This window comes from Diabrotica virgifera, chromosome 6 (assembly GCF_917563875.1).
Source record: "Diabrotica virgifera virgifera chromosome 6, PGI_DIABVI_V3a".
Classification (NCBI taxonomy): Eukaryota; Metazoa; Arthropoda; class Insecta; order Coleoptera; family Chrysomelidae; genus Diabrotica; species Diabrotica virgifera.
This window is the reverse complement of record NC_065448.1, coordinates 171,519,286-171,546,111: the sequence shown is the minus strand read 5'-3', so window position 1 is coordinate 171,546,111 and position 26,826 is coordinate 171,519,286. Positions and strand designations below refer to the sequence as shown.

The following is a 26,826-nucleotide window of genomic DNA, read 5'->3' as shown; positions in this document are numbered from 1 at the left end:
AAAACAGTGGTTATCAGGTTATTTCTGAAGTGGTTCAAGTAGTAGCTTGGACATTTTCCGAACCACTTAATTTAGAGCCAACTATTATGGTGAATATAAAAAATGCCCCAGTTACATCAGTTGATGTCGAAAGAAGTTTTTCTATGTACTCAGATAGAAGCCGTATGTTTCTGTTAGAAAAAGAAAACAGCATTTGATAATTTTGTTTTTACCCAAATTGAAAATAATATCGTTTATTTGTTAAAATACTTAAATATTTAATTACATAAGCGTAGTTTATAAAATACATACAGATGTTAATTAGTACAACATGTGAAGATATTTTAAATATTCTTGTAAATTAAAAAATGTTGTAAATATTTTTTTATTACATGCATATTTTCTAGATAAACTTCCTTTATTGACATCCATTATCTTAACGGTTTATATTATCCTCAATAATTAAAACTTATATATGTTCGATTCAAAATAATACCATAGACTAGATAATATTTACAAACAACATTTTTTCAATTTCTAAAGAATCGCGAAACATCATCGTCAGAGGTAAATTAGCTACACATCAAATAAAAACCCCTTGTGCAAATAAAACGCAACCCTTACGTAGAGAGATGCATTAAGAACTGACCACTTATGATTTCCGGGAGTGAGTAGCCGTTCCCGAACAAAAAATAAGAGCAGCGAATGCCTTTGATATGATGGTTTTTAGAGCTAGATTAGCTCTGCGGGAGCGAAATCTTGACTGAGCGGAAATCCTAATGCTAGACTGCTGTCTGTCGATAGAGAAACTCGTACAATAAAACAAAATTGGACTATTTTTAAAAAGATCTTATGCATAAAGGATTTAGATGACCTAATTTGTGTATTTATTTTATTACGTTTATCAAATTAACTCGATTTTAAAGATTATTAGAGTCAGGGCCCCCGTAAGGGCTGCTGACGCCTGTGTGCAAAAAAGGATTTTGACGCCCCTCGAGGCATCCTGGATCATGTTTTTGTATTGATTTTTTTGAAGGTAGATAGGTAGGTCGGTGCTTGAGACATAGCAAAATCTGATCTTTAGAAGTCAGACTAAAATATCAAAATCGAACAAATAGAATGAAATCATAAAAAAATAACTTAAAATAAATTTTTGTTCACACCCATTTTAAATCATTGACTTATGGGGTACTTAATGGGGTACAGACACGTAGTTTATAAAATACTAGAAAAATAACCCAAAACTAAAGATCACATCTTTTCAGGAACAAATAACAGAAATATTGGCCAATCTCTACATATATTAAGTACTACGTTATACTTATGCTTAGATATTTTAAAAACTAGGCAGATAATTCTGATAAAAAATACCTAGGTTGGTATTGTAACTTCTTTATAAAATCAATAATTGTAGCTAGATACAATAGAAAAAAATAAAAAATAGCTATTGTAGTAGAGATATTTTTCGAGACTTTGCTGAGCGTTGGTAACGGTGGAAAATCTTCTTCAATTTCGAAAGAGAGACTTGTAACCTAGTTTTTTGGCTTTTACAAGAATTTCTTGTCAGATCTATATTGCTGGACGTGATCAACTAATTTTTAGCTAGATTTTCAAACTTTAATATTAATTGTAGCACTTTGCATTTGGTTGATGACAATATTTATGTGGAATAAAACGTCATGCCAAATAATAATTCTACAAATAAATTGAAAATTTTGTACACATGTTAAGAGGGAACTCGCTGTATGTCTTGCATCAATGTGAAAGGAATTATCTTCAGCTACTTCTAGAAGACTTTCGCAAACTTAATTAAATAAAGTTTAAGGAGTTTTCTTGAATCAATTCTGCTGGACCATCTTGTCCTACTTCTGAGGCCCCTCTAGAAGTTTAAAGCCTCTACCAATCTAGAGGCTTTCAACTTAATCCGGGAATATTTTTTCTCATAACATCCCACCTTTTTGTGGGCGACGAAAAAAATTATATAATTCTTGCAAAAGATTAAAAAACTGTACCTAATTGTAGCATCTGATATCTTAGAAGCGTCATTTTTTGTTAAGGTCAAAGTATGAGCCGCACAAGTGATTCAATAAAATTGTGCTTTGCTTTTCCTTCATGTTTGCCCTATTACCATAACCTTGTCCCCTAATATTTTTTATATCTAAATTTAATTTTTTTAATTATCCATCACAAATGTATATCCCTTCTTCTGTAGAGTTCCAGTATTGGATTAAACGCAATGCAGCTTTCCTTAATTTTAATCTTTTTTGAAGTGGTGTTAAGAACAACATACAGTCGGAAAAATGAAAGAATACCCATGAACGATCGCATCAACCACTTATTTTGTATTTGCTGTCTTTTTCTATAAATGACAAACGTTTGTTATAGAAAAAGATAGCAAATACAAAATAAGTGATTGATGTGATTGTTCATGGGTATTCTTCAATTTTTCCGACTGTACCTCAGAACAAGTCTAATTTTCTCAATATGACTAGAGTCTGTACAATCTAATATTATTGAAAAATATTTTGAACTACGAACCATTTCTAAAATATTATTCCTTACTTTAGATGACAATAATTCAATTATTTTATTATCTATATGCATGCCTCAATAATGGATCATTTTTTAACAATTTTCTTGGGAATTACTCATTAAGCTAACGTGCTGTCTAAAATGAACGAGTGAGATAAAGTGATTTTTGTTTTTTGTTTGTTTTGCAATTTTTGACCCCGGATTTTGGCGCCCTTAAGGGATGGCGCCCGTGTGCATTGCACACTTTGCACATATGATAGCGGGGGCCCTGATTAGAGTAAGATAATAATAATATAATGAGAAACGTTGTTTTCGGGGCGTTTATACTTTTTGAATTTTTTTCCATCATTTGCCTGTCTCGCAATTATAGTATATTAAAGTAAAAGTGGATATTGAGGTCTTCAAAACACGCGCGATTTTTCGATATAAAGTAAGTGTTTTCAAGACCAGTTATCCACGAATACTTACACTATTTTTTACGAGGAAGACTAAAAGCCCTAGATACAAAGTTTACTACTTTTATACAATTAGAATGATTGAAATAAAAATAATAAACAATACTTTAAATCCAAGACTTTTCGTTAAGAAACTGCTTTCTGGCTGCATCCCATATCTCCGGATTTTACAATATATAAGCACAAGAGACAACGAATACAGAAGAAAGCAAATAAAGGACACTTTGGCCACGTATTTACCTTCTTTTCGTCTGGGAAAAGGACCGAAAGACAGTTTCAGGTACTCAAATCTGAGTAAAGATGAAAAAGATAAAGGCAGTTTTTGTTTTTATTTGATTCAGAGTTCGACCGCCATCTCCATATAGCTATTTCAGCATCTATGCATCCTCAGTGCAGCTATGTAATCACTAGAGACTGGAAAATATGCACTAAAAAATGTCTAAAATATGCATGCAATATGCATTTTAAAACAAGCTGAATATGCACAATTAACATGCAAATATGCATTTATATATGCACTTATTTTTATATGAATAATTTTATGGTTTACGTTAAATACATAAATAAATAAAAAATAATAAAAATAAATAAATAGGTTTGAATTTAAACCAAATTGTATTATTATTTCTTAATATATTTTTTTAACTTCAGGTTTTGTGACAAATAAAACGGCAAAATATTTTATTTTGACCACAAGATAAATAAGAGTACAATAAAATAAATGTACATATTTTTATTGTTACAATATTGATTCATATTTTCTAAACTAATATTATAAAAAGAGTACAATAAAACAAATTTACATATTTTTATTGTTACAATAAATAATCATATATTGATTCATATTTTCTAAACTAATATTATGTCTTCTATCTGTTAATATTTGTTTATAGGCAGAAGATCTCTCAACGTCACAAGATGTAATTGGGGCATATTTAAACTTTGCTATTAGAGACGGATCCATATTAATATTTTCATCGAAGTTTCCAAAATTGATTATATTATTTATTGAACGCAATAAAGTGAAACCCTCATTTTTGTTTAAAACGTCATCAAGTTTATCTTTAATTTTTACTCCAATTTCCCCATTCAGATTTGTTATTTTCTGTTTAACCGAATCAACAATAGACATACTATTGTGAAGACATAAATTTTGAGCCTCTAATTTTGTAATTGAACTTTCAATGATATCGAAATTCGATTTTATATACAACAATTGATTTTTAATAGACTTTTCTTTAAAAATATTTTGACAGTTATCAATAGCGGTACAAGTCGGATCAAAACTTGAAATAACGCTTTTGATGTCGTCGTAGTGTTCAGATAAAAATATAGCACTTTTAAGCCAAGTTCCCCATCTGGTTAATACTGGTTCTGGTGGTAAAGGAATATCGGGAAGCATCTCCCTATATACCTGTACACGTAGTGGTGCTTTCAGAAATACTTTTTTTACATTATTTATTAAGGTGTTTACATTGGGAAATTCAATTCTAACTTTCTCTGCAACTCTGTTTAGGCCGTGCGCCAAACATGTACAGTGAATTAAATTAGGGAAAAAGATTTTAAGATTGGATGCAGCTTTCATCATATATGAGGCGGCATCACTAAGCATTAATAATATTTTTTCAAATGGTACTTGATCAGGTAAAAAAAAATTTGTTAGGGATTCGTTAACAAATCTAGCTATTGTAGCATAGTTTGTTTTTTCCAAACATTTTACACTAATTAAGTATGAGTTTTTAAAATCGCCAGAGTCGTTAAGAACTCCAACAATTAGATTCGCAATTTGTCGACCCTTTGTATCCGTTGTTTCGTCGACGGAAATCCAAAGATAATCGGCTTTTAACTGATTTTTAATACTCGTCATCACATCTTTGTAACATGCACTGACATATTTTTTCCGAAGAGTTGAAGAACTTGGTATTTGAGCTGGTTTATCTTTAATCTTGCAATAAGTTTTTAAAAAGTTTTGACACGATTTATGTTCTAACTTGTGCAGAGGGATATTGCAGTTCAAAAAAAAATGGCATAAATCCTTTGCAAAGGTTTCTTGCCCAACTGACGTATTCTGAATCTGCAAACTGTTCTGTAGAATCTGCTGGCGAGGTTTATTATCATTTTTTGATAGCTTAGTTTGGTGAAGTGAAGTTTTTATGTGTTGAACTACTTGGAATTTCTTTTGACATGGAATCTGGAATATAATGATAATGATGTTTTAGATGTTTTCGTAAATAGATACCTACATTAAAATGATCAAACTTTTTAAACCTCCCCCAATTTTTTTTTATTTCTCAAAGTGAAATTGAAATCGTCAAACAATAAAGTACAGTCAGTGTACCGTAGTATACAGGGTGGGCCACTCTCAACACCTCGCTCTGTATAAGCCAAACCGTTGCGAACTTTAAAAAACAGTTTTTGAAGAAATGGGACGGTTTGTCATTTTAGAATAGACAGACACATAGATGTGCAAAGAAGTTTGATAAGTTTAAAAATCTATTGAAGTGGAGAACTTACCTTTTTATCACAAATGGTGCAAAACATACTTTCACTGTCGATAACTTTTAGATGATTGTTACTTCCAATCCAACTTCTGAGAAGACTTGATTTTTCCCTTGCTACTTTAGGCATTTTCACAATAATAATAAAATGATTTTTTTTACACAGTATAGTCAATAACTTGCAATCACAAAAGTTGAATAATCGGCGATTGATTTAAGACTAACCATTCATAAAATAAAATAATCTATCCTACCCTTAAAACAGTGTTGCCAACTCGACCAATATAGTATTTGCCAAACCTCACAAGAATGATGGAATGATCAGTTCAACAGTAGGTATTCCATTATCAACTAATAAAAAATCCCTATAGCAAGCATAACCCAGTACAGATAAATTATTTGTTTTAAAAAATGCTGAAACATGATCCTGTAGTTAATAGTAATCTCATGGTCCACAGACATAAGTACTAATATAAACATTATTGAAGGCGAAGGGATTTGCTGATGTAGGTGTGTATGTGTGAATGGTTAAACATTTTTTGTTAGGAATCAGATTTGACTCACTGATATCAGTTTCAAGTTCCTGTGAGAGAGTTCCTAAGTTGTTTTAGTAATTGTAAGGCCAACATAAAAATTTGTTCTGAATTAGAAGATTTTCGATTTTTACTAAATAATTTTTATATTATTTAATATGCTAGAAAATATGCTATATGCTAAACAAGAAATAAATAAGCTAAACAACACAAAAATATGCCAAATCTAGCATAAAATAAGCTAAATTGGCAACGCTGCCTTAAAATTTCGTTTTGGTTGGTTTTCCCAGAATAATTCATAGTTGGCCGACACCAGCAGAAAGTACAGGTAATATTTGTAATGTTATTCAAAATATAATCGGTATTTACTTAGGTAATTTGTAAATTCTGAGAAGTCTATAAATCTTAAATATCCGGATAATGATACCTGCAGCTATAAATAACGCCCATTATGTTTATGGGTACAACAACAAAGGAGCTTAACAGCAAAATATTTACTTTCACATTTTATTTTAATGGATGTTGATGTTACTAATATATACCTTATTTTTAAATGGGGTAGAGTAAATTCCCATCAAAATATGCATTTATATGCTCTTAAATCTCCAAATATGCAAGGCATATGCATTTATGAAAAACATGAGAAATATGCAGCATATATATGCATATGCATTTTGCATATAATCCAGTCTTTAGTAATCACAACTCTGAAACAAATATCAACAACCCTGCCTATTTAAGGAAAAACCAGCTATTTTTTATTGGTACACTTTGAAATAATGTATTATTACTACAAAAAGTTATAATAAGAGCTAATAATGTAAAATGGTTGAATTTGTGATGTAAATCAGTATACTTTTCGTTGTTATGAAAATGAGAAAAACAAAAATTAACTTGCAATCTGTTCTATATTTGGTTCTATATTTCTTAAAAATGGGTTCTAACATTAATTACGTAGAGCAGAATTGCGGTTAATACAGCAAAAATCTGAAGACCCTTATAAAATAGAAGTTCATTAAATGGGTAAAAGAGCGAAAGGTAACAGATACAAATGAACGGGTTGTTCTTACTTACCTTCAGAAAATATCGGACAGTACAATTTAAATAAAGCTTTTGAAACATTTGTTAGGTAGTACAAATATTTTGTTAATATTTAATTTATTTAACGTTACAAAGTATGTACTCCTGTCAGGTCAGATCAATATTTTAAACTGTTGATGTTGCCATAATAACTTTAAAACTCGCGCTTTCTTGAATTAGGTCTGTCAACATCATCCATAATTGCTTCATATATGAATATTATAGTCCCTTTGATTGTAGATCCTGGCTTTCACAGAAAAATGTAACTGCCTTGTTTTGAAAATTATTTGCTATGCTATTCTAAATATTCTATACATGGTTCTCCATTCTATCCTAATATTAAAAAAAAACTATTACTTACAATTAACTCTAAGCTGTATAACTTTGCCAATTCCAGTACCAATGCCATTATCTGCTTGACATAGATAGTAGCCCTCACGGTCTTCTTTGACGTGTTGAAGCAATAAGGTACCATTACCCAGTAATTTTGTGTACATGTGATCTCGAACTTCTTCATAGTCTCCAGATTTGCTAGCTGTAAAAGAACAAAAACAAATTAAATATAGGTTAATATATTATACTGATATAAGATATACGTATGTATTGTTGTAGAATTGTTTTTTTTTTGGAAAAATTCAGAAAATAAATTCATATCAAAGACCACGAGATCATAGATTTTCTTCGCCCTGCCCTGTATATGACCAAAAATATATGACCAAATATAAATAATGTAATAAATGTAAATGTAATAAATGTATATGACCAAAATTGTATAGAGTCTAATTTAGTTAGTAAACAGTGGTTCGGGGAAGGTGAAATCGCTAAAGTGGTTTTCGTTAATGGGTTTTTTGAAAGGATTTAAAGACAATGGTTCGGAAATATGTCGCGGCAATAGGATTTTTGTAAATAATTCGTAGAAAGTTTAAAACTATAAACAAATTTTATGCAGTTTAGAATGTAAAGCTTTTTGTTTAGTTCTTTGAAAAAACGATAGTAATTTGATGTCTCTTAGAATTTTAACAAAATGGAAAGTTGGTATACAAAATAAGTTGGTTTCTTAGGAAAGCAAAGTATGGATGTTTTGGGTAAAAAAAGATCGATGGAAGGGATGAGAATGTGGAGTTTGAATTTGAGAGAGAAAAAATGATCATTGTGTGATTAGTATCGGGAGAGAGCAGCCCAGTTTTTGAAAAGTGAGAAGTCAGTGTAAAGTGGTGAAATCGGCCTTTGCGAGCAGAATCAAGTTGAAACGAAATCGTTGACCGGTTGAGAAGTGAATTTTCGTGTGTCCGAGGAAGATTCCTTTGTTCTGTCTAGAACGAGTAACTGATTGGTATCTATTTGCACAAGATATCGAGCAAGGAGAAAACTGAGTAGAGAATTCGAGGAGTCCTGGTTTTGTTTATTTTTGAAGCAGTTTGGACGAGAGGGACCTTTTCGCAACATCCAAAGAGTACGTGTTTGAGAATCAAGAACGAGGCAATCTGGGAAAAGTAGGAGTGAAGAAACAAAATGTTAGTCAAATCAATTGTCGAAACGGAGAGAGCTTGTTTATATCCACACAATATTATATGCTTAATTTTTTTGTATTGAACAGTTCTATAACTCAGTTAGTCATTCCAACTTATTAGTAATTAATTCAAAAGGAGAAAAGTAAATTTTATTAAATTTAGTATGAATAAATAATAACGTATTTAATTTTTTTTTAAACAAGGAGACATCAGTTTCCCTGTCTTATCCTGGAAGGAGTAAGCAACTAGAGATACTAGAAGCCACGAATTAAAGCTATTGCATCGAATACAAAATTAGCCCTGAGAATAAAGTTTATTAGAAAATTTAATTTGAATTTGGTTTTGTTTACATAGGCAGCAATTAAATTAATTGAGTAATTAATTAAATTAAGAATTTGCTAGTCAATATAATAAAAGAGATAAAGTAGAGCATAACAGTATATTATTACAAAAGAGAAGACTCATCTAATTTTTTTTTAGTTTTTGATGTGTTTTGTTTCTATTTAGCAAATTTTAGTGTTACAATTGTTTTTTTAAGTGTTAGCAATAGATAACATGCTGATAATATGTATAATTGATCCCCAAATTAGTCAGTTCATGTTTCATACAAGTTAAACTTCCAAATTTCGTTTATTTTTTATTCCCTAGTGTATATACGTGTACGTCATTACCAAAAAAGCATAAAAATGAAAAGAACTTTTAAATTAGAAATTACGAGGATATACGCGTATATTTTATTAAAATTACATATACAGGGAATTTTACATATACAGGGTGTTTCATTGGGAAACGGAAATAATTTAATTGTGAATAGAGGTCACCGAGGCGGTTCTAGGTATACTACATTTTTTGCCCTACCGACTTTTATAACCGACTTACAGGGTGTTTTATCAATTTTGCCAATTTCTTTCCTAAGTCATAACTTTAGAACCACCCTGTATATTTTTTTGATATTTTGTACACGTGTGTCTCATCCAAAACCCAAACGACCGACATACTAATTACAAGAAAAATCCAGGTCCGGATTAACAAAAAATTATAAAGTAATTTTGACCTTAAAACAACACCCTGTATATTGAAATTCTGAAAATCTGTTTGCATATTTGAAAAGAGCACAAAAAACTAAGTCGAATCGTTTGCTTCAATTTTTCGGCCAGACAATTTTATGGCTTTAATTTTGTAATTATATTGAATTTTTTAAGAACTCTGACATTAAAAAGCAGGTATTATTAACTTTTAATTATAAATTATTAAAGCTATTGAATAAATACTCGTTTTAAAATTAATCAATACTTATTTACCACATTGGAACGACCCAATTATTAATCACAAGAAAAATCCAGGTCCGGATTAACAAAAAAACATAAAGTAACTTTAACCTTGAAACAACACCCTGTATATTGACATTTTCAAAATTTGTTTGCACATCTGAAAAGATCACAAAAATCTGAGTTTATGGGTTTGCTTTAATTTTTTGTGAAGGAAATTTAATAACTTTAATTTTGAAATTAAATATATTGATACTTTTACGAACACTAAAATTAAAAAGCAGATTTTTAAAGCACTTTTAACAATAAATTATTAAAGTTATTAAATAAATACCCATTTTAAAAATAATCAATACTTATTTACGACAATCGAACGACCCACTTACAAATCACAACAAAAATCCAGGTCCGGATTAACAAAACAATATCAAGTAATTGTAACCTTGAAACAACACCCTGTACATTGAAATTTTAAAAATCCGTTTGCACTGAGGTATGAAAAGAGCACAAAAAACTAAGTTTAATCGTTCGCTTCAATTTTTTGGTCAGACAATTTAATGAATTTAATTTTGAAATTATGTCGAAATTTTTAAAAACTCTGGGAACTCATAATAAAAATTTCGATATAATTTCAAAAGTAATGTCATTAAAAATTATTGTGTGCACAAAAAATTAAAGCGCGACATTAAACTTAGTTTTTCGTCCTCTCTTCAGTTGTGCAAACATATTTTAAAAATTTCAGTATACAGGGTGTTTTTTTAAGGTCACAATTACTTTGTGTTTTGTTGTAAAAACGGACCTGGATTTTTCTTGTGATTAGTAAGTGAGTCCTTCTAATGCAGTAAATAATAACTGATTATTTTTAAAATTAGTATTTATTCATTAACTTGAGTGATTTATTATGAAAAGTGCTTTAAAAACCTGCTTATTAATTTCAGGGTTCTTAAAAATTTAAATATATTTAATTTCAAAATTAAAGTTAATAAATTTTTGCACAAAAATTAAAGTGAACAGATAAACTCAGATTTTTGTGGTCTTTTCAAATGTGCAAACAAATTTTGAAAATGTCAATATACAGGGTATTGTTTCAAGGTCACAATTACTTTATGTTTTTTTGTTAATCCGGACCTGGATTTTTCTTATGATTAATAAATGGGTCTTTCCAATGTGGTAAATAAGTCTTGATTCATTTTAAAATGAGTATTTATTCAATAACTTTAATAATTTATAATTAAAAGTTAATAATACCTGCTTTTTAATGTTAAGTTCTTAAAAAATTCAATATAATTTCAAAATTAAAGTCAAAAAATTGTCTAGGCGAAAAATCGAAGCGAACCATTAGACTTAGTTTTTTGTGCTCTTTTCAAATATGCAAACAGATTTTCAAAATTGCAATATACAGGGTGTTGTTATAAGGTCACAATTACTTTATAATTTTTTGTTAATCCGGACCTGGATTTTTCTTGTGATTAGTATGTCGGTCGTTTGGGTTTTGAATTAGACATATGTGTACCAAATATTAAAAAAATATACAGGGTGGTTCTAAAGTTATGACTTAGGGAATAAATGAGCAAAATCGATAAAACACCCTGTAACTCGGATATAAAAGTCGGTAGGGCAAAAAATTTAGTGTACCTAGAACGGCCTCGGTGACCTCTATTCACCATTAAAGTATTTCCGTTTCCCAATGAAACACCCTGTATATTACCCAGGTGGAACAGTTTCAAAGACCACGTGATGGATGAGTTTGGTGATTTTTTTCACATTTTATTAAATGTAAATTAATTAATATGTAACAATAAAACACTGAAAACGTTTGTTTTCTATACTTCCACAAAATTTATTATATCTAAGTGACTACAGCTGTTTCGGCGGAGTGCCTTTCTCAAGTAATATAGTTTACAATGTGTTTGCCTTTTTAATCTTCAACTGAAGAGGTTGAGGAGTGGGGAGCTGTTTGTCTCGAGTTGGTCATTCAGAATTATATCTGTATTTTTCAGTTTATTAATTTCCATAGATTCTAAAAAAGATAGCTTAAGGCCTTTATTTTGAATATGTAGAATTTGAAACTCTTCATTGAAAGAATGATTATGATCTAGAAGGTGAAGTGCGTATGTAGAAGTGTCTGTTTTTCTATTGTTGAATGCCCTTTTGTGTTCTGCTATCCGTTTGTCAAAAGTTCTGCCAGTTTGACCGATGTACGTTTTCGGACAGTCACCACAAGTTAGTTTGTACACACCACTCTGTAGTTGCTTTCTCTTTCGGCTTTTATTGTTCTTAATATATTTGCTTAAGTTGTTGTTAGTTCTGAAAGCTGGTGTTATTCCTTTCTTTTTTATGTATCTGGCTATTGTTGTTGTTATCTTGCCAGTATATGTGAGAGAGCAGAAGGTACTGGGTTTTTTCTGTGGTGGTGGATACACTAATTTCAGGGCTTTCTTATGGAGTTTTTGGTTTAAAATTTTGTTAACTGTTTGTTCGTTATAGCCGTTGTTTACTGCTATTTGTTTAATGATGTTTAGTTCTATTTCGAAGTTATTTTTTGTCATGGGAATTTCTGTCAGTCTATGTATCATGCTATGGTAGGCTGCTAATTTTTGTTGTGTAGGATGGGATGATGAATTGTGTATAGTTGCGTCAGTATGGGTAGGTTTATGATATACGGAGAACTCATGTTTGTTGTGTAGTCTGAAAATCGTTACATCTAGAAAGTTTATAGAGTTATTCTGTTCTGTTTCTACTGTAAACTCAATATTATTATGAAATGAATTAATATATGATAGAAATTGGTCAAAATCAATACTAAATCCAACAGAACAGAAATACCTTAATATTATGAACCCACAACCTCCTAAATTATACTCTTTTATTAAACTACACAAACCTGACCACCCAATAAGACCTGTAGTTTCTTTTTATACAGCTCCGTCATATAAAATTTCAAAAAAACTGTCAGATATTATTACAGAATACACTAAATTTTCACCTAAATTCACCGTAAAAAATACACTAGAACTAGTTAATAAAATACAACATTTTCAATTGCCCAAAAACTCCAGACTAATTTCATTTGACGTAAAAAATCTTTTTCCTAGTGTTCCTCCTACAGAAACTTTTGTTTTAGTTAAGAATCTTTTAGACCATAATAGTACAAATGCGATCGTTGCATCTGAAATTTTACACCTTCTTGAAATTTGCATAAATCAAGACTATTTTGAATTCAATAATCAAATATACACAAACAACAGTGCAGGACTTATTATGGGTAATCCTCTAAGCCCATTGCTGTCAGATATATTTATGAACCAACTTGAAACAACAATTTCTAAACATCCCGTATTTAAACAGTTCTTATATTGGTGGAGATACGTGGATGATATACTAGTATGCTTTACAGGAACTAACAGACAACTTGACCAATTTCTATCATATATTAATTCACTTCATAATAATATTGAGTTTACAGTAGAAACAGAACAGAATAACTCTATAAACTTTCTAGATGTAACGATTTCCAGACTACACAACAAACATGAGTTCTCCGTATATCATAAACCTACCCATACTGACGCAACTATACACAATTCATCATCCCATCCTACACAACACAAATTAGCAGCCTACCATAGCATGATACATAGACTGACAGAAATTCCCATGACAAAAAATAACTTCGAAATAGAACTAAACATCATTAAACAAATAGCAGTAAACAACGGCTATAACGAACAAACAGTTAACAAAATTTTAAACCAAAAACTCCATAAGAAAGCCCTGAAATTAGTGTATCCACCACCACAGAAAGAACCCAGTACCTTCTGCTCTCTCACATATACTGGCAAGATAACAACAACAATAGCCAGATACATAAAAAAGAAAGGAATAACACCAGCTTTCAGAACTAACAACAACTTAAGCAAATATATTAAGAACAATAAAAGCCGAAAGAGAAAGCAACTACAGAGTGGTGTGTACAAACTAACTTGTGGTGACTGTCCGAAAACGTACATCGGTCAAACTGGCAGAACTTTTGACAAACGGATAGCAGAACACAAAAGGGCATTCAACAATAGAAAAACAGACACTTCTACATACGCACTTCACCTTCTAGATCATAATCATTCTTTCAATGAAGAGTTTCAAATTCTACATATTCAAAATAAAGGCCTTAAGCTATCTTTTTTAGAATCTATGGAAATTAATAAACTGAAAAATACAGATATAATTCTGAATGACCAACTCGAGACAAACAGCTCCCCACTCCTCAACCTCTTCAGTTGAAGATTAAAAAGGCAAACACATTGTAAACTATATTACTTGAGAAAGGCACTCCGCCGAAACAGCTGTAGTCACTTAGATATAATAAATTTTGTGGAAGTATAGAAAACAAACGTTTTCAGTGTTTTATTGTTAGATAAAATGAACTTCCATCAAGTAACGGTCGAATCCATCAATTAATTAATATGTACTTTATCAGTGTCTTTTGGCTGTGCTGGTTAATTTAAATTTGATATTTTTCTTTGCAGTCTATTTTTTTGGACCATATTACATTGTAGCTTCATTTCTGTTTTTTTAATATTTATTTATTTTTTAATCTAGAAGACGGACCAATAATATAACATTATTATTATTATTCACATTCCTAGAAATAGTCCAGGAACCGAAGCTTTTCACTTCGCAATTTTTACAGAATGGATCGATTTGCTTGAAAATTTAAGAATAAGTAGCGGATAGTCCAAAGAACAAAATCTATATGATGCCGAAAGGCGCTTTTACCATGGGGGTGGTTGCCACCCCATTTCGGGGGTGGAAATTTTTTATTATATTTTGACCACAAAAGTTGGTAAAAACATTCATTCTAAGCAAAAAACGTTCCATAAATTTTTTTGATAAAATTAATAGTTTTCTACTTATTCGCTATCGAAAGTAGGTTTATATCGAAAGAATCAATGTTTTTAATTATTTTTCTGCTAATAACTCCAAAAGTTTTCGTTTTATCAAAACAACTCAATAAAAATGTACCTTTTGAAAAAATAAATAAACCGCTTTTCTTAATTTTCTTTAAGACCAACAGTAATCGAGTTATAGTTTATTATACGTTAGCTCTTCTTCGTCATATGCTAAATATTGTAGATTCAAAGTCGAAAGACGGGAAAACTATGCATTTTGGAGGATAACTTATTCAAACAAATTTAAAGTAGTTAAAAGCCTCTATCTCTAGAAATAAAACAAGGGACTCTAGCTCAAAAATTAAGTGACTTATAATGAAAAGAATGTCAGTCCCTATTTTTTTCAGCGAAATAGTGATCGAAAGCAACTCCCTAATCACCACGCTAATTAAAATTCGTCATTGATCGTATTTGGTGTTCTTTATTTATATATTGTTAATAGACTCTAAAAGTTTAACCGGCTTAAAATGATTAGTTTTTAAAAAAAATGGAGTTAAAAGCAAATAACGAATTTTTGTAGTTTGGAAAAAAGTGGCTTTTCCTTCAGAATAGAAAAATTAGAATCAGAGATACAAAAAAAATGTTTAAATATGAAATTGTAGCTTATTTAATTCCCAAGAAAATAGTTTGCAAAAATATTTTCTATGGCAAAAACTGAGTGGACAATTAAAACTTGTAACAACATGCAAAAACCACCTTTACCAACCCTTTCAAAGTCACCTCTTTTTGCGACTGAGGATTTTAGAAAAATTTAATATTAATAGGCTTAAAGATCATGCAGAAACCTACAAATTTATTTTTTTACCAAACTTTCTAAGAAAAAAAATAAAAAAGTTACGGTTAAAAAATCAATATATTTTTATGAAAAAAAATGGAGAAATCCAATTGGAAGCATAATAATGTCAGTTAGCGGTGTTTTCAGTCATTGGCCTTATGTATCCTTCTTTGTTTATGTATTATTAATAGATTATAGAAGTTTGACTGGCTTAGAATGATTATTTTTTATAAAACTGGAGTTAAAAGCGAATAACGAATTTTTGTAATTTGGTAAAAAATGCATTTTCATCAGAATGGAAAGATTAGCATCAGAGATACGAAAAAATTTTTAAATATGAAATTGTAGGTTATTTAATTTTCAAGAAGTTGGTCTGAAATATTTTTTTCTACGGCAAAAATTAAATGAATTGTAAATGAGCCTATATCGATAAACATTGATTTTTTCGATAAAAAACTAACACTTTCGATAGCGAATAAATCGAAAACTATTAATTTTATCAAAAAAATGTATAGAACATTTTTTGCTTAGAATGAATATTTTATGAACTTTTGCAGTCAAAATATAATATTAAATTTCCACCCCCGAGATGGGGTAGCAACCACCCCCATCGTAAAAGCGCCTTTTAGCATCATATAGATTTTGATCCTTGGACTATCCACTACTTATTCTCAAATTTTCAAGCAAATCGATCCATTCTGTAAAAATTGCGAGGTGTTGTCCTATATTAAGCTTCATTACTTGGACTAAAATGGACATTGGCGGATAATGATCATCATAAAAAAGTAAAAAAAGATCAAAAAAGAATATTATTATAAGAAGACAAATAAAAAAGAAAACAAAATATTTGCAATATATCATAACTGTTTTATTTATACATAAAGAGAATAGCCAGAAACAAAACATAAACAAACTGAAATACTCAATAGGTGAATATTTTGTTTCACAACTCAGGTATTTGTCCTCCGTTACTTTTCGGCGAGAAAATAGATGAGCGATTTTGGTGTGTTTTAATTTCGAAAAGTTTGAAAAATTAATCATATTTTAAAAGAATCCAAAAAACCAAATTCGTGAGAATCAATATTCACAAATCGTCAATTCGTAAGGCGATTTTTTGTAACACCGACAATTAGTAACTCTTATAATTTGTAACAGTATAATTCGTAACGTCAAAATTGAATTATTCTGTTTATAGTTGTATAATGATGAATACAACCGGAATACTTCTTTTTCATTGTTTGACGTATTTCATGTGACTAAAAACAAGACAGTGGAATTTGATATATTTTGAAGTCTATAAAATGGGTCCAAAGTGAAAGTTCACTTTGGATGTCTGGGTTATGTCAGCTTTTGGATCAATTATACTATACTAACATGAAACTTAAACCACAGATGACAATTTCAACCCAATAAACGCGCTAGTTAGAAATATTAATAGTCTGGGCTGATTATCGGAGAATAGACCATTTTTGGGAAAAGTTATTTACCAGCAATTTTATTGTTGGAATCGAATTATAAGATCCTATATATTAATAACATAGCTTTGCAAAGTCCTCAGATAGTGTGCTACTTTTTTTAAAAACAAAATGGCGCACGAAAATCGTGTTTTTTTCAATTATTGCTCTATAACTCCGAAGATTTTAACTTTACAACAAGAACACCAAAATAAAAATTCACCGTGATTAAATTCTGCATAGAGACTCGTTTCTTCCGATCTGCTCCGACGAAAATTTTCTTCGTAAAATGCGGGTTTTCCCAACAAATCTTTAATTTTCAAATAAAGTTTTAGATAACTAATTATCTACCAATAATTAAATAATTTGGTGACTTAAAAGCCTTTTTGGTTTAGATTATAGTTACAGAAGTTGATGAAAATTAAACGAATATTTTAGCAACAATTCAATTGTTAATTAATAATTTACGGTCGCAATAATAACCAAAATAATTATGATACACTGATCAAGCTTTGAAATCTTATAAAGATGAGATGTCTATTTAATATTTTGTAGACAAAATATAAATTTTTTATTTTTTTGCATAATCTTTAAATGTTTTAAAATAAATTAACGTTAATAGTTATAAACAAATTAACGTTTCTCAGAAAGTTTTTATTATATTATAATTTTAAAAAATAGCTAAAATGCGCATTATAAATATCTTTAAAATAAATGCTTTAAAACTTTTTTGCAACCATTTGTGAAAAAGTTATGAAATAGCAAAATAAACATACGATTACTACTGTGTTTATAATTTTTTTTAATTCTTTCAAAGCGTAGAAGTGAGTTTAAAGTACAAGCTAATTATTTACAAAAAAATATCGATTATCAGTTTAATAGTTATATTTTAATTAAAGATTATAAATATATTTTTTTGTAATTTACACGCGCGAAAGTAGAGTAACACAGTACTGTAGCTAAAATTTTCACTCGGAGCGACGGCCGGCCGCGTGATGTACACTTTTAATAAATAATGCATGCTGCGTGTCAGTCGCTTCGAGTGAACATTTTAGCTCCGACTCTGTATCAGGCCTACGTTTGCGCTACAAATTACAAAAAGAAGTATTTTTAATCTTTGATTAAAATATAACCATTGCACTAATTTTCGACATTCTTTGTGAGTAATTAGGTTGTACCATAGACTAACTTTTAAGCTTTGAAACAATTAAAACAAAATGTGAACAAGTAGATTATATTTTATTAACGAAACGTTAATAAAAATCATTTTTAATAATATTGTGGCTTATTTCCCATTCTAAATAGTTAAAATTAAAACAAATTATAAACAACGGAGATTTGGTATATTTACTTTGCTGTTTCATAACTTTTTTGCAAATGGTTGGAAATTTTTTTTAAAGCATTCATTTTCAAGACCTATGAAATACGCATTTTAAGTATTTTTTTTAAATTAGAATAGAATAAACAATTTCTGAGAAATGTTAATTTGTTTATAACAATTTTTTTAAACATTTAAAGATTATGCAAAAAAATGAGAAATTTATATTTTGTCGACAAAATATTAAATAGGCATCACATCTTTATAATCTCTCTAAGTTTGATCAATGTCTCATGATTATTTTGGTTGTTATTGCGACTGTAAATTGTTAATTAACAATTGAATTGTTGCTAAAATATTCGTTTCATTTTCACCGGCTTCTGAATTTATAATCTATAACAAGAAAGCTTTTATTTCACCAAGCTATATAATTATTGATAAATAATTACTGGCCCAAAAAATTTATTTAAAATTCGAGATTTTGTTGGGAAAACCCACATTTTCCGAGGAAAATTTTCGTCGGAGCAAATCGTTAAAAACATGACTCTGTGCAGAATTAAATTGGAGTGAATTTTTATTTGAGTGTTTTTGGTGTAAAGTTAAAATCTTCGGAGTTATAGAGCAATAATTGAAAAAAATACTATTTGTCGGCGCCATTTTGTTTATAAAAAAAGTAGCACACTATATGCGGACTTTGCATACCTATATTAATAATATATAGGATGTTGTAATTCGATTACAGCAATAAAATTGCTGGTAAATAACCTTTCTTTGTACTTTACTAATTAGACCAGCGTATTATAACTATTTTTTTTTCAAAATTTAAAGATTATGCAAAAAAAAGAAAAATTTGTATTTTGTCGATAAAATATTAAATAAGCATCTCATCTTTATAATCTTTATAAGTTTGATCAATGTATCATGATTATTTTGGTTATTATTGCGATCGTAATTTGTTAATTAACAATTGAATTGTTGCTAAAATATTCGTTTAATTTTCACCAGCTTCTGGAATTACAATCTATACCAAGAAAGCTTTGATGTTACTAAGTCATTTAATTATTGATTAATAATTACTTACCTAAAACTTTATTTGAAAATTAGAGTTTTTGTTAGGAAAACCCGCATTTTCCGAGGAAAATTTTCGTCGGAGCAAATCGTGAAAAACATATCTCTATGCAGAATTTAATTGCGGTGAATTTTTATTAAGGTGTTTTGGTTGTAAAGTTATAATCTTCGGAGTTATAGAGCTATAATTGAAAAAAATACGATTTGTCGGCGCCATTTTGTTTATAAAAAAAGTAGCACACTATCTGCGGACTTTGCATACCTATATTATTAATATATAGGATCTTATAATTCGATTCCAGCAATAAAATTGCTGGTAAATAACTTTTCCATGAATTTTGCTAATTAGCCCAGAGTATAAGGGAACTTAATGCATATAAGTTTATTTATTTATGTCTTTTTGTAGTTTGAGTTTATCTTTTTTATATCTTTTGGCTGGTGTTTCATTGGAAGTTCTCCCCCAAGGCAAATTTCCCGTCCCAAGGCAAATATCTAGATCCGTCAGTGGAATAGATTTGAGGATTACAATTGGGTTTAGTCTTATTATTTTATCATATAAAACGCAAAAAAATAGAAAAAAAAATGGTTTCTGTGAGTAAGGGTATTTTGTCTATCTTAAAGGGGGGTATACTAGTGTAACACGGTTGCCATTCTTTCTATTTTAAGAATGAAAAGTAGTTTTAGAAAAGTGTTTTTTTTTATTAATGTAGGCAAAAGTTTATAAAACAAGTCACTTTATAATTAGCTATAATTTATAATATAGCTACAGGGTGGCCGGAAAGTCCTTTACAGTAATAATAATAATGTTTCAACACCGCGCCAATATTTATTGTCGTTTCTGAGTATGAATCGCAATTGAGAGCTCAGAGAACTGCTCACTGTTAATTTTCAACAAGATGGCGCTCCACTCCATTTTGATCTAACAGTCTGCACCCGCGTGAATGAAGTCTTCCAGGACCGATGGATTGGACGAGGTTCTCCATAATGTCCTGTATCAATGCCTTGGCCTCCAAGAAGTCCAGATTTGACGCCGGAAATGCACTGTTATTATACGCTCTTTTATTAAAGAGCGGAGGGTAGAAAACGCACATATGTTTCGAATGAGGACTTGCGAAATGGAGTTCGCCACGCTTTTATATCAGTAACTCCGAACATGAGACGGAAGAACATACGAACACGGCGTCGTGTCAAGTTGTGTTGCGACAATGTAGCCCGATCAAAGAACAATCTGACCCCAAAAAAAGTAAAGGAAGGATTAAAATTTGGGAATAGGTAGTTGAAATTATCTATTATTATATAAGAAGAAGTTTACAATTCTACATTCCTTCCATTTTATAAAAATGGAGGGGAATACCCCCTTCGCAGGGGTAAAAAAATATACATTCAAAATACGTCAAAATAAGTAAGTATTTTATAGAAAAAAAGATTCGTAGTAAATATATAGCTAATAAAAAGTGAAAAAAAAAGGTGTATACATGAAGTCTGTATACCCAGTAGAAGCGGAGATGTAGCTAATAAAAAGGGGGTTCTTATTCGTCAAATTCCCAATCGAATATTTCAACGTGGAATAACCAAAAACGGAGCACAGTCCGGGGAAAACTTATTACAACTTTCTTAAAGTGTTTAAAAAGGGTTATTTTTGTTTTTTAAAAAAACTTTTAACATTAAAAGTAAGTGAGTTACGCTCAAAATATTGTTGGTCCCTTTTATATTTTGTTAAAAAGAATCGCGAAAATCACCCTCTCATTAGCATCCCCCATAAACTGAATCGTTACCGCTTCACAAGTTACTTTGCTTATGTATTATTTATATTTGATCTTTAAGTTTCATTGGTTCAAAGTGTTCATTTTTGGAAAAAATTGGTTTTAAAATAAAAAAAATCTAATATTGAAAAAATACAATTTTTTTTCGAAATAACTTAAATATTGTTAGTAATACGAAAAATCTTAAAGAGTAATAAAATGTAAGTTTTGCTTTTCTGAATATTTTGGATTTTGGTTTTCCTGGTAGGCAAAAATTGGTTATGCTATGACTGTTCAAAATTTACATACACTCGTGATTAGTGACTCGTTCAAGCCATTTTAACTACAGCCTTTTCAAAAACAAGCACTTTTAACCGATGAAACTTACAGATCATATACACAATACATAAGCAAAGTAATTTGTGAGGCGGTAACGATTAATTTTATTTGGGATGCTAATTAGGGGGTGATTTTCGCGATTCTTTTTACCAAAAAATAAAAGGGACCAACAATATCTTGAGCATAACTCACTTAGTTTTAATGTTGGAACTTAAAAAAAAATCAAATATAAACCTTTTTTTAAATACTTTAAAAAAGTTGTAATGAGTTTTCCCCTAAAAGTGGAAGTTTTTTTGGTTATTTCACGTTGAAATTATAGATTTTTAATTTGACGAAGAAGAACCTACTTCTCATTAGCTATAAGTTTGCTTCTACTAAGTCAACAGACTTCAGGCATACACCATTTTGTTTCACTTTTTTATAGGCTATATTTTTGCTAAGAATATTTTTTTTCGATAAAATACACTGAGTTATTTACGAAAAACCATCCAAGCACATGTTTTTTTTTTTGTTAAAAATGAAAGTATTCACTCGCAAATAACTCGAAAAATATTAACTTTGTGAAAAAACTCTATAACTCTTGTGAAGAAAGGTTGCTTAGAATTAGTCATTTTATCCAATTCCAAACTTACTTTGAATTTTTTCACCCCGAGAAGGCGGTATCCCGTCCATTTTAGTAAAATGGAGGGGATGTAGAATTGTAAATTTCTTCTTCCTTTCTTTATCCTTCCTTTATTTTTTTTTTTTGAGGTTTTCGTAAAGTTTTATGTTCTTTGTCGGGCCAATGGAGGCATGCATACCGATGTTTTGGATAAATAAATAATTAATAAATGACTCACAATCAAAATTGCGTTATTATTGTTTCCCTGTGTATGTAGTAAAATTCACTACTGTAAAGGGATTTTCCGGCCACCCTACAACAACTGATATCTGTTAGTAGTTACCTGTTGCTTTTTTCCATATAACCGTGGGTGTAGGAACGCCTTGAGCTTGGCAGTGGAGAGCCACATGCCTGTTGCGTTCCACACTGACATCAACCGGCTCAACTAGCCACCTCGGCGGTACTGAAACAACATCGAAAATAATTTAGATAAAGCAAACGGTAATAGTAGAACATGTATTGTTTGGTGCCATCGTGGTTGGGAACATTTACCACACTCTATACGGTTTAGGTACCCCTTGTTAAAGATACCCTCGTAGAAGCTTTGACATAGCATTATTTTTGGGTTTTGGAATAAAATTCACCAACTTGACGAAATAATGTTAAAATTGTCCCATAGAATAAAAAGCTGCATTGTTGCCAATTTTAATTTCCCTGATTACAATTACTGCCGGTACTAGTAGTAAGTATTATTATTAATAAACTGTATTAGTTATTAAACTATTCTGTCATTAGACTAAGTTTTCAATCTAATAGCACATAAAATAATATTAAAAATATTACTCTACATCCCACCAGATTGAAAACAATGGGAACCTTCTCTGGTTACACCTCCGAGGCTTCTAAAATTTGCAAGCCATAAGCCATTAGTCTGTTGATAGCAGTTGCCGCTAGGGCATCCCTGCCATTTCGTTCGTTGCAATCCGTAAATGCACGCCGGGGTTTGTCCTGGTTGGGTCAAAGAGAGCGTCCCATGTGTGCCTCCTGATGGGAGATTAATAGGTTTCGAAACCGGTAGAGGTGCTTGCTGCACTCTCTGATTGAACTAGAATATGATGCGGCTATAGTTTCGTGTTGCAACGAAATTGAAAATGGTTATTCATTTTTGATATTCTGTCATTCTGTATTAGTCCATCTATCTAAAGTGAAAAGAAACGTCGCTTTCTTGCGGAACATAAGGATGTTATACTGTTATACCTAAACGTTATATTGGACGGTTGAATAATTATTTTGCTGTATGTGATGAAGCGAATTTATATTAAATCGAATAATTTCTCTAGAGTTGGTTAATATACGCCGCGTTACCTGAAATTCGTGCGTGTTGAGGAAGGAACATCTTCCAGTCTTTGTTACCAGGTTTATTGTTATCATTTTTTTTAAGTTGTATGTAGCATATGGGGGGAATATAGATTTTTAAGTCATATATAACCTATCGGAGTGAAATATTGGATTTTAATTATTGGATTTTAATGGATGTATTATTCTAAGGTAATTTTGTCATCTTTTAAATTAAAATATCATCGTCAATAATTATTACCTTATCTTTTTCTGAGTTGTTTGTAACTTAGGGAAGGGGAGTATTGGTTTTTAAAGTACAATATTTAGATGATTTTGTCACTTATACACTTGTAATCAGTATTCATATATACTTGAGGTATTTAATGTCACTTAATCACTTAAATAGTTTGCTTATATGCATTCAATGTTGTGAGACAACTTTGTAACCCCTAGTATTACATCATAGGAAAATAAAAGCTGTATGTATGTTACCTGTGTCTTGTTATTTGTTCCATTTGCTTCATTTGTGGAATGAGTTATAGTTATCGGTTAAAACTGGCTGGCAATGAAGGAACCTGGCGCCCAATAATATTTAATCGTTCATTTTTAATCTACCCCGCCACCGGTGAGTTAGTTTGGAGTCACTACAGTTGAAGAACGACAACTGCCTATATAACTACAACGTGAGTAGCATTAGTGCTGTGGTGTTTGTTTTGATAGAGTGATAATTAAGTTAAACGATAGTTAAACTACATGCTAACCCGTCTTGCGCGTTATACTGCTTCAGAAAAAAGCCGCTCGACTGACACGGATGTCGCTTGTACAGACAAAATATCCCTAGCTAACCGAGATAAAACGGGGAAAACACTACTATTCTAAGTTCACAATCAAGATGCAGTAGAAATAAACAAACCAAGACACGTCAAATGTTACTAGGAGCACCCCCAAATCATAATTTACAATGTATGTACATTGTTAATCCCAAATTATGATTTACAAAGTTTATACATTGTATATTATGATTCGGGAGTGCTAGATCGAAGTAGAAAATCATATGAATGATTCTGCTTTAGATTTCAACTCTACTGTAAGTAAAATTAAATATAATGTCAAAAAAGATCAAAAACTCAGGGCAAATGCAACTTAAACCTAACAGTGCTTGCGAGGCCGTATAAATTGTAAGATGACTATGCCAAAATTAGATGTGCCTATAAAATGGCATTCAACTTTCGAGATGCTAACATGAGATTTGATTGTAAAAAATGCTTTAACTATATATGTAATATTAGATAAAAAATGGGTTCTGATTAGTAAATTTTGTCAGTAACTGAGAAGCTTTTAAACACTTTCTTCAATACTCGAAAGGGAAATATATTGCACGCTCCCATTGGTGGTAATTGGAGCACACTTACTTTTAGACAAACTGGAAATATAGGGCTCATGAACTTTATAATAAAATTGATGGAGACGCCACTGACTGGCAATTAATTTACCGCATTTAAGCTACGAGAGATAAAATACTGAAACACCATAACAAAACTAATTGGATATACTGTATATGTAGTCCGTATTTTGTATCCTAGGCATAAAGTAGAGTAGACCAGGGTAGAAAAATAAAAACGGGAAAAAAATCAATACAGGTATTTGAAGGTGCTAAATCGTAGGGAGTATATAGTTAATTAAAAATACATACAGAGGTACTCGTAAATCGACCTCATTTTTTTATAAAAAAATGCCAAAGTCAGAAAATATTGTTTTTTGCCTATAGCATTTTTAGTATCATATTTACAGCAAAAGTTGTATTATGAAAGTTGTGTATCACAAAAAAACGATTACTTTAAATTTTTACAAGTTAAAATCCATCAAGAATTAACCGAGATAATTGCAAAAAACCACGTTTTTTGCACTATTTTGGAAATGTTAATAACTTTTACTAAATAGGTTGTAAGGAACTTATTGTACCTTGATCATAAGGTAATTAAGTGCCTTTATTAGTTTACAAAATCTCAAGAAGATCTGTTTGTTAGTTTACAAGTTATGTTAAATATTTATCCCAGACATCGAATGTTTAAACAATCATTGTTGCCCAAGGAGTGTTTTCAGAGCTTTTTAGCAAAGTGCAATGACTACCTAAAGACTCAAAGTAATAAGAAAATTAAAAAAAATAATATATTTGTTTTTTAAATGTTGTTAAACAAGTCGATAAAAAAATGGTAAGTTTTTTCTTAATAAACAATTAGAATATCTTTGCCATTTTTTCTGATAAATAATTATAATTGATTGTGTCAAAAATCTGGTAAAAAAATGCACATTAAAATGAAAAAAATAACTTTCTAGGACCAATAATAGCCAAGTTATACTTTTTTTTTTGAAAAATCACATCTCTATTGTTTATAAATATTAAGAGTTGAAATTTTTACAGCATGGTAATAAATATCTATATTTTATATGACAATTGATAAGTACCAAATATCTTCTATTTAAAACGAGTAATAACCCTGTAAAATCAAGTTACTCACGCTGACTGAGCTGGGACCGTGTGATATGGAAGAATGTCGGAGTTCAGTTTCTCTAGTCGAGATTTTGCTATAGAAAGTTCAATTTGGAGCGCTTGAAAAATTTTATAATATCTCAGCTTCCAGAGAACGTAGAGCCTTCAATTTTTTTTTAAATTGGGGTAACTCGACGAAAGAATAACAACTAGCTAATTTTCATTGACCGGAAAAATAGGAAAATTCTGGAAAATGGATTTTTTTATTCAACATTCTATTTACAACGTTAACAGTAATATATTTTGATAAACATTTTCATAAAATATTATAAATTTGTAAATAAATATTAAAATATAATTATGGTATGTACCTATATATTTATTTATATACAGGGTTGTTCATTTTATTCGCCTCAGTGTTTGTACGGAAAACGACTTGATTTAAAAAAAATTCTTCATAGAAATATACAAAGCCATTAACACTACAATCTAAAAATAATATGAATTATACAGGGTGCTTCAAAAAAGAGTGGTATGTCAAAGATATATTTTTTATGGAACACCCTACACCTGATGAAATTTTTGAATTGCTCAAATTGAAACAATATGCTAGCTGCTAGCTAGACTATACCTAAGTACAGGGTGTTTTAATTCATTTAAATTTTTAGAAAAATGTAAAATTTTAGAAAAAAATAAATATTTACGAATCTAAGAATCGTTGACAATTATTTCTTGGATCTTCATAATAGACTATTTCGCATATTTAAACAGATGTTTATTGTAACAAAATTTATAATTACTTAGGTCCAATTTCACCAACAACAAATAAATCAATGAATGCTATTCGTCCAATAAAATGTATTAGATGTTTAAGCTTATATTTTGTTTCAATATA

The 26,826-nt window shown here is 30.2% G+C and overlaps 1 protein-coding gene across 3 annotated transcripts in view; it reads right to left on the bottom strand.

The window, feature by feature from the left end:
• LOC114329496 (cell adhesion molecule Dscam2) overlaps positions 1-26,826 on the bottom strand; it is a 1,422,998-nt gene that overhangs the window by 219,389 nt on the left and 1,176,783 nt on the right. For all 3 annotated transcript variants that reach the window (XM_050654329.1, XM_050654330.1, XM_050654331.1), the window contains exons 13-14: positions 22,446-22,565; positions 7,439-7,612 (exon numbers count right to left, since the gene is read on the bottom strand). In XM_050654329.1, coding sequence (XP_050510286.1) covers positions 7,439-7,612; positions 22,446-22,565 — 294 coding nt within the window. The remainder of the gene's footprint in view (positions 1-7,438; positions 7,613-22,445; positions 22,566-26,826) is intronic.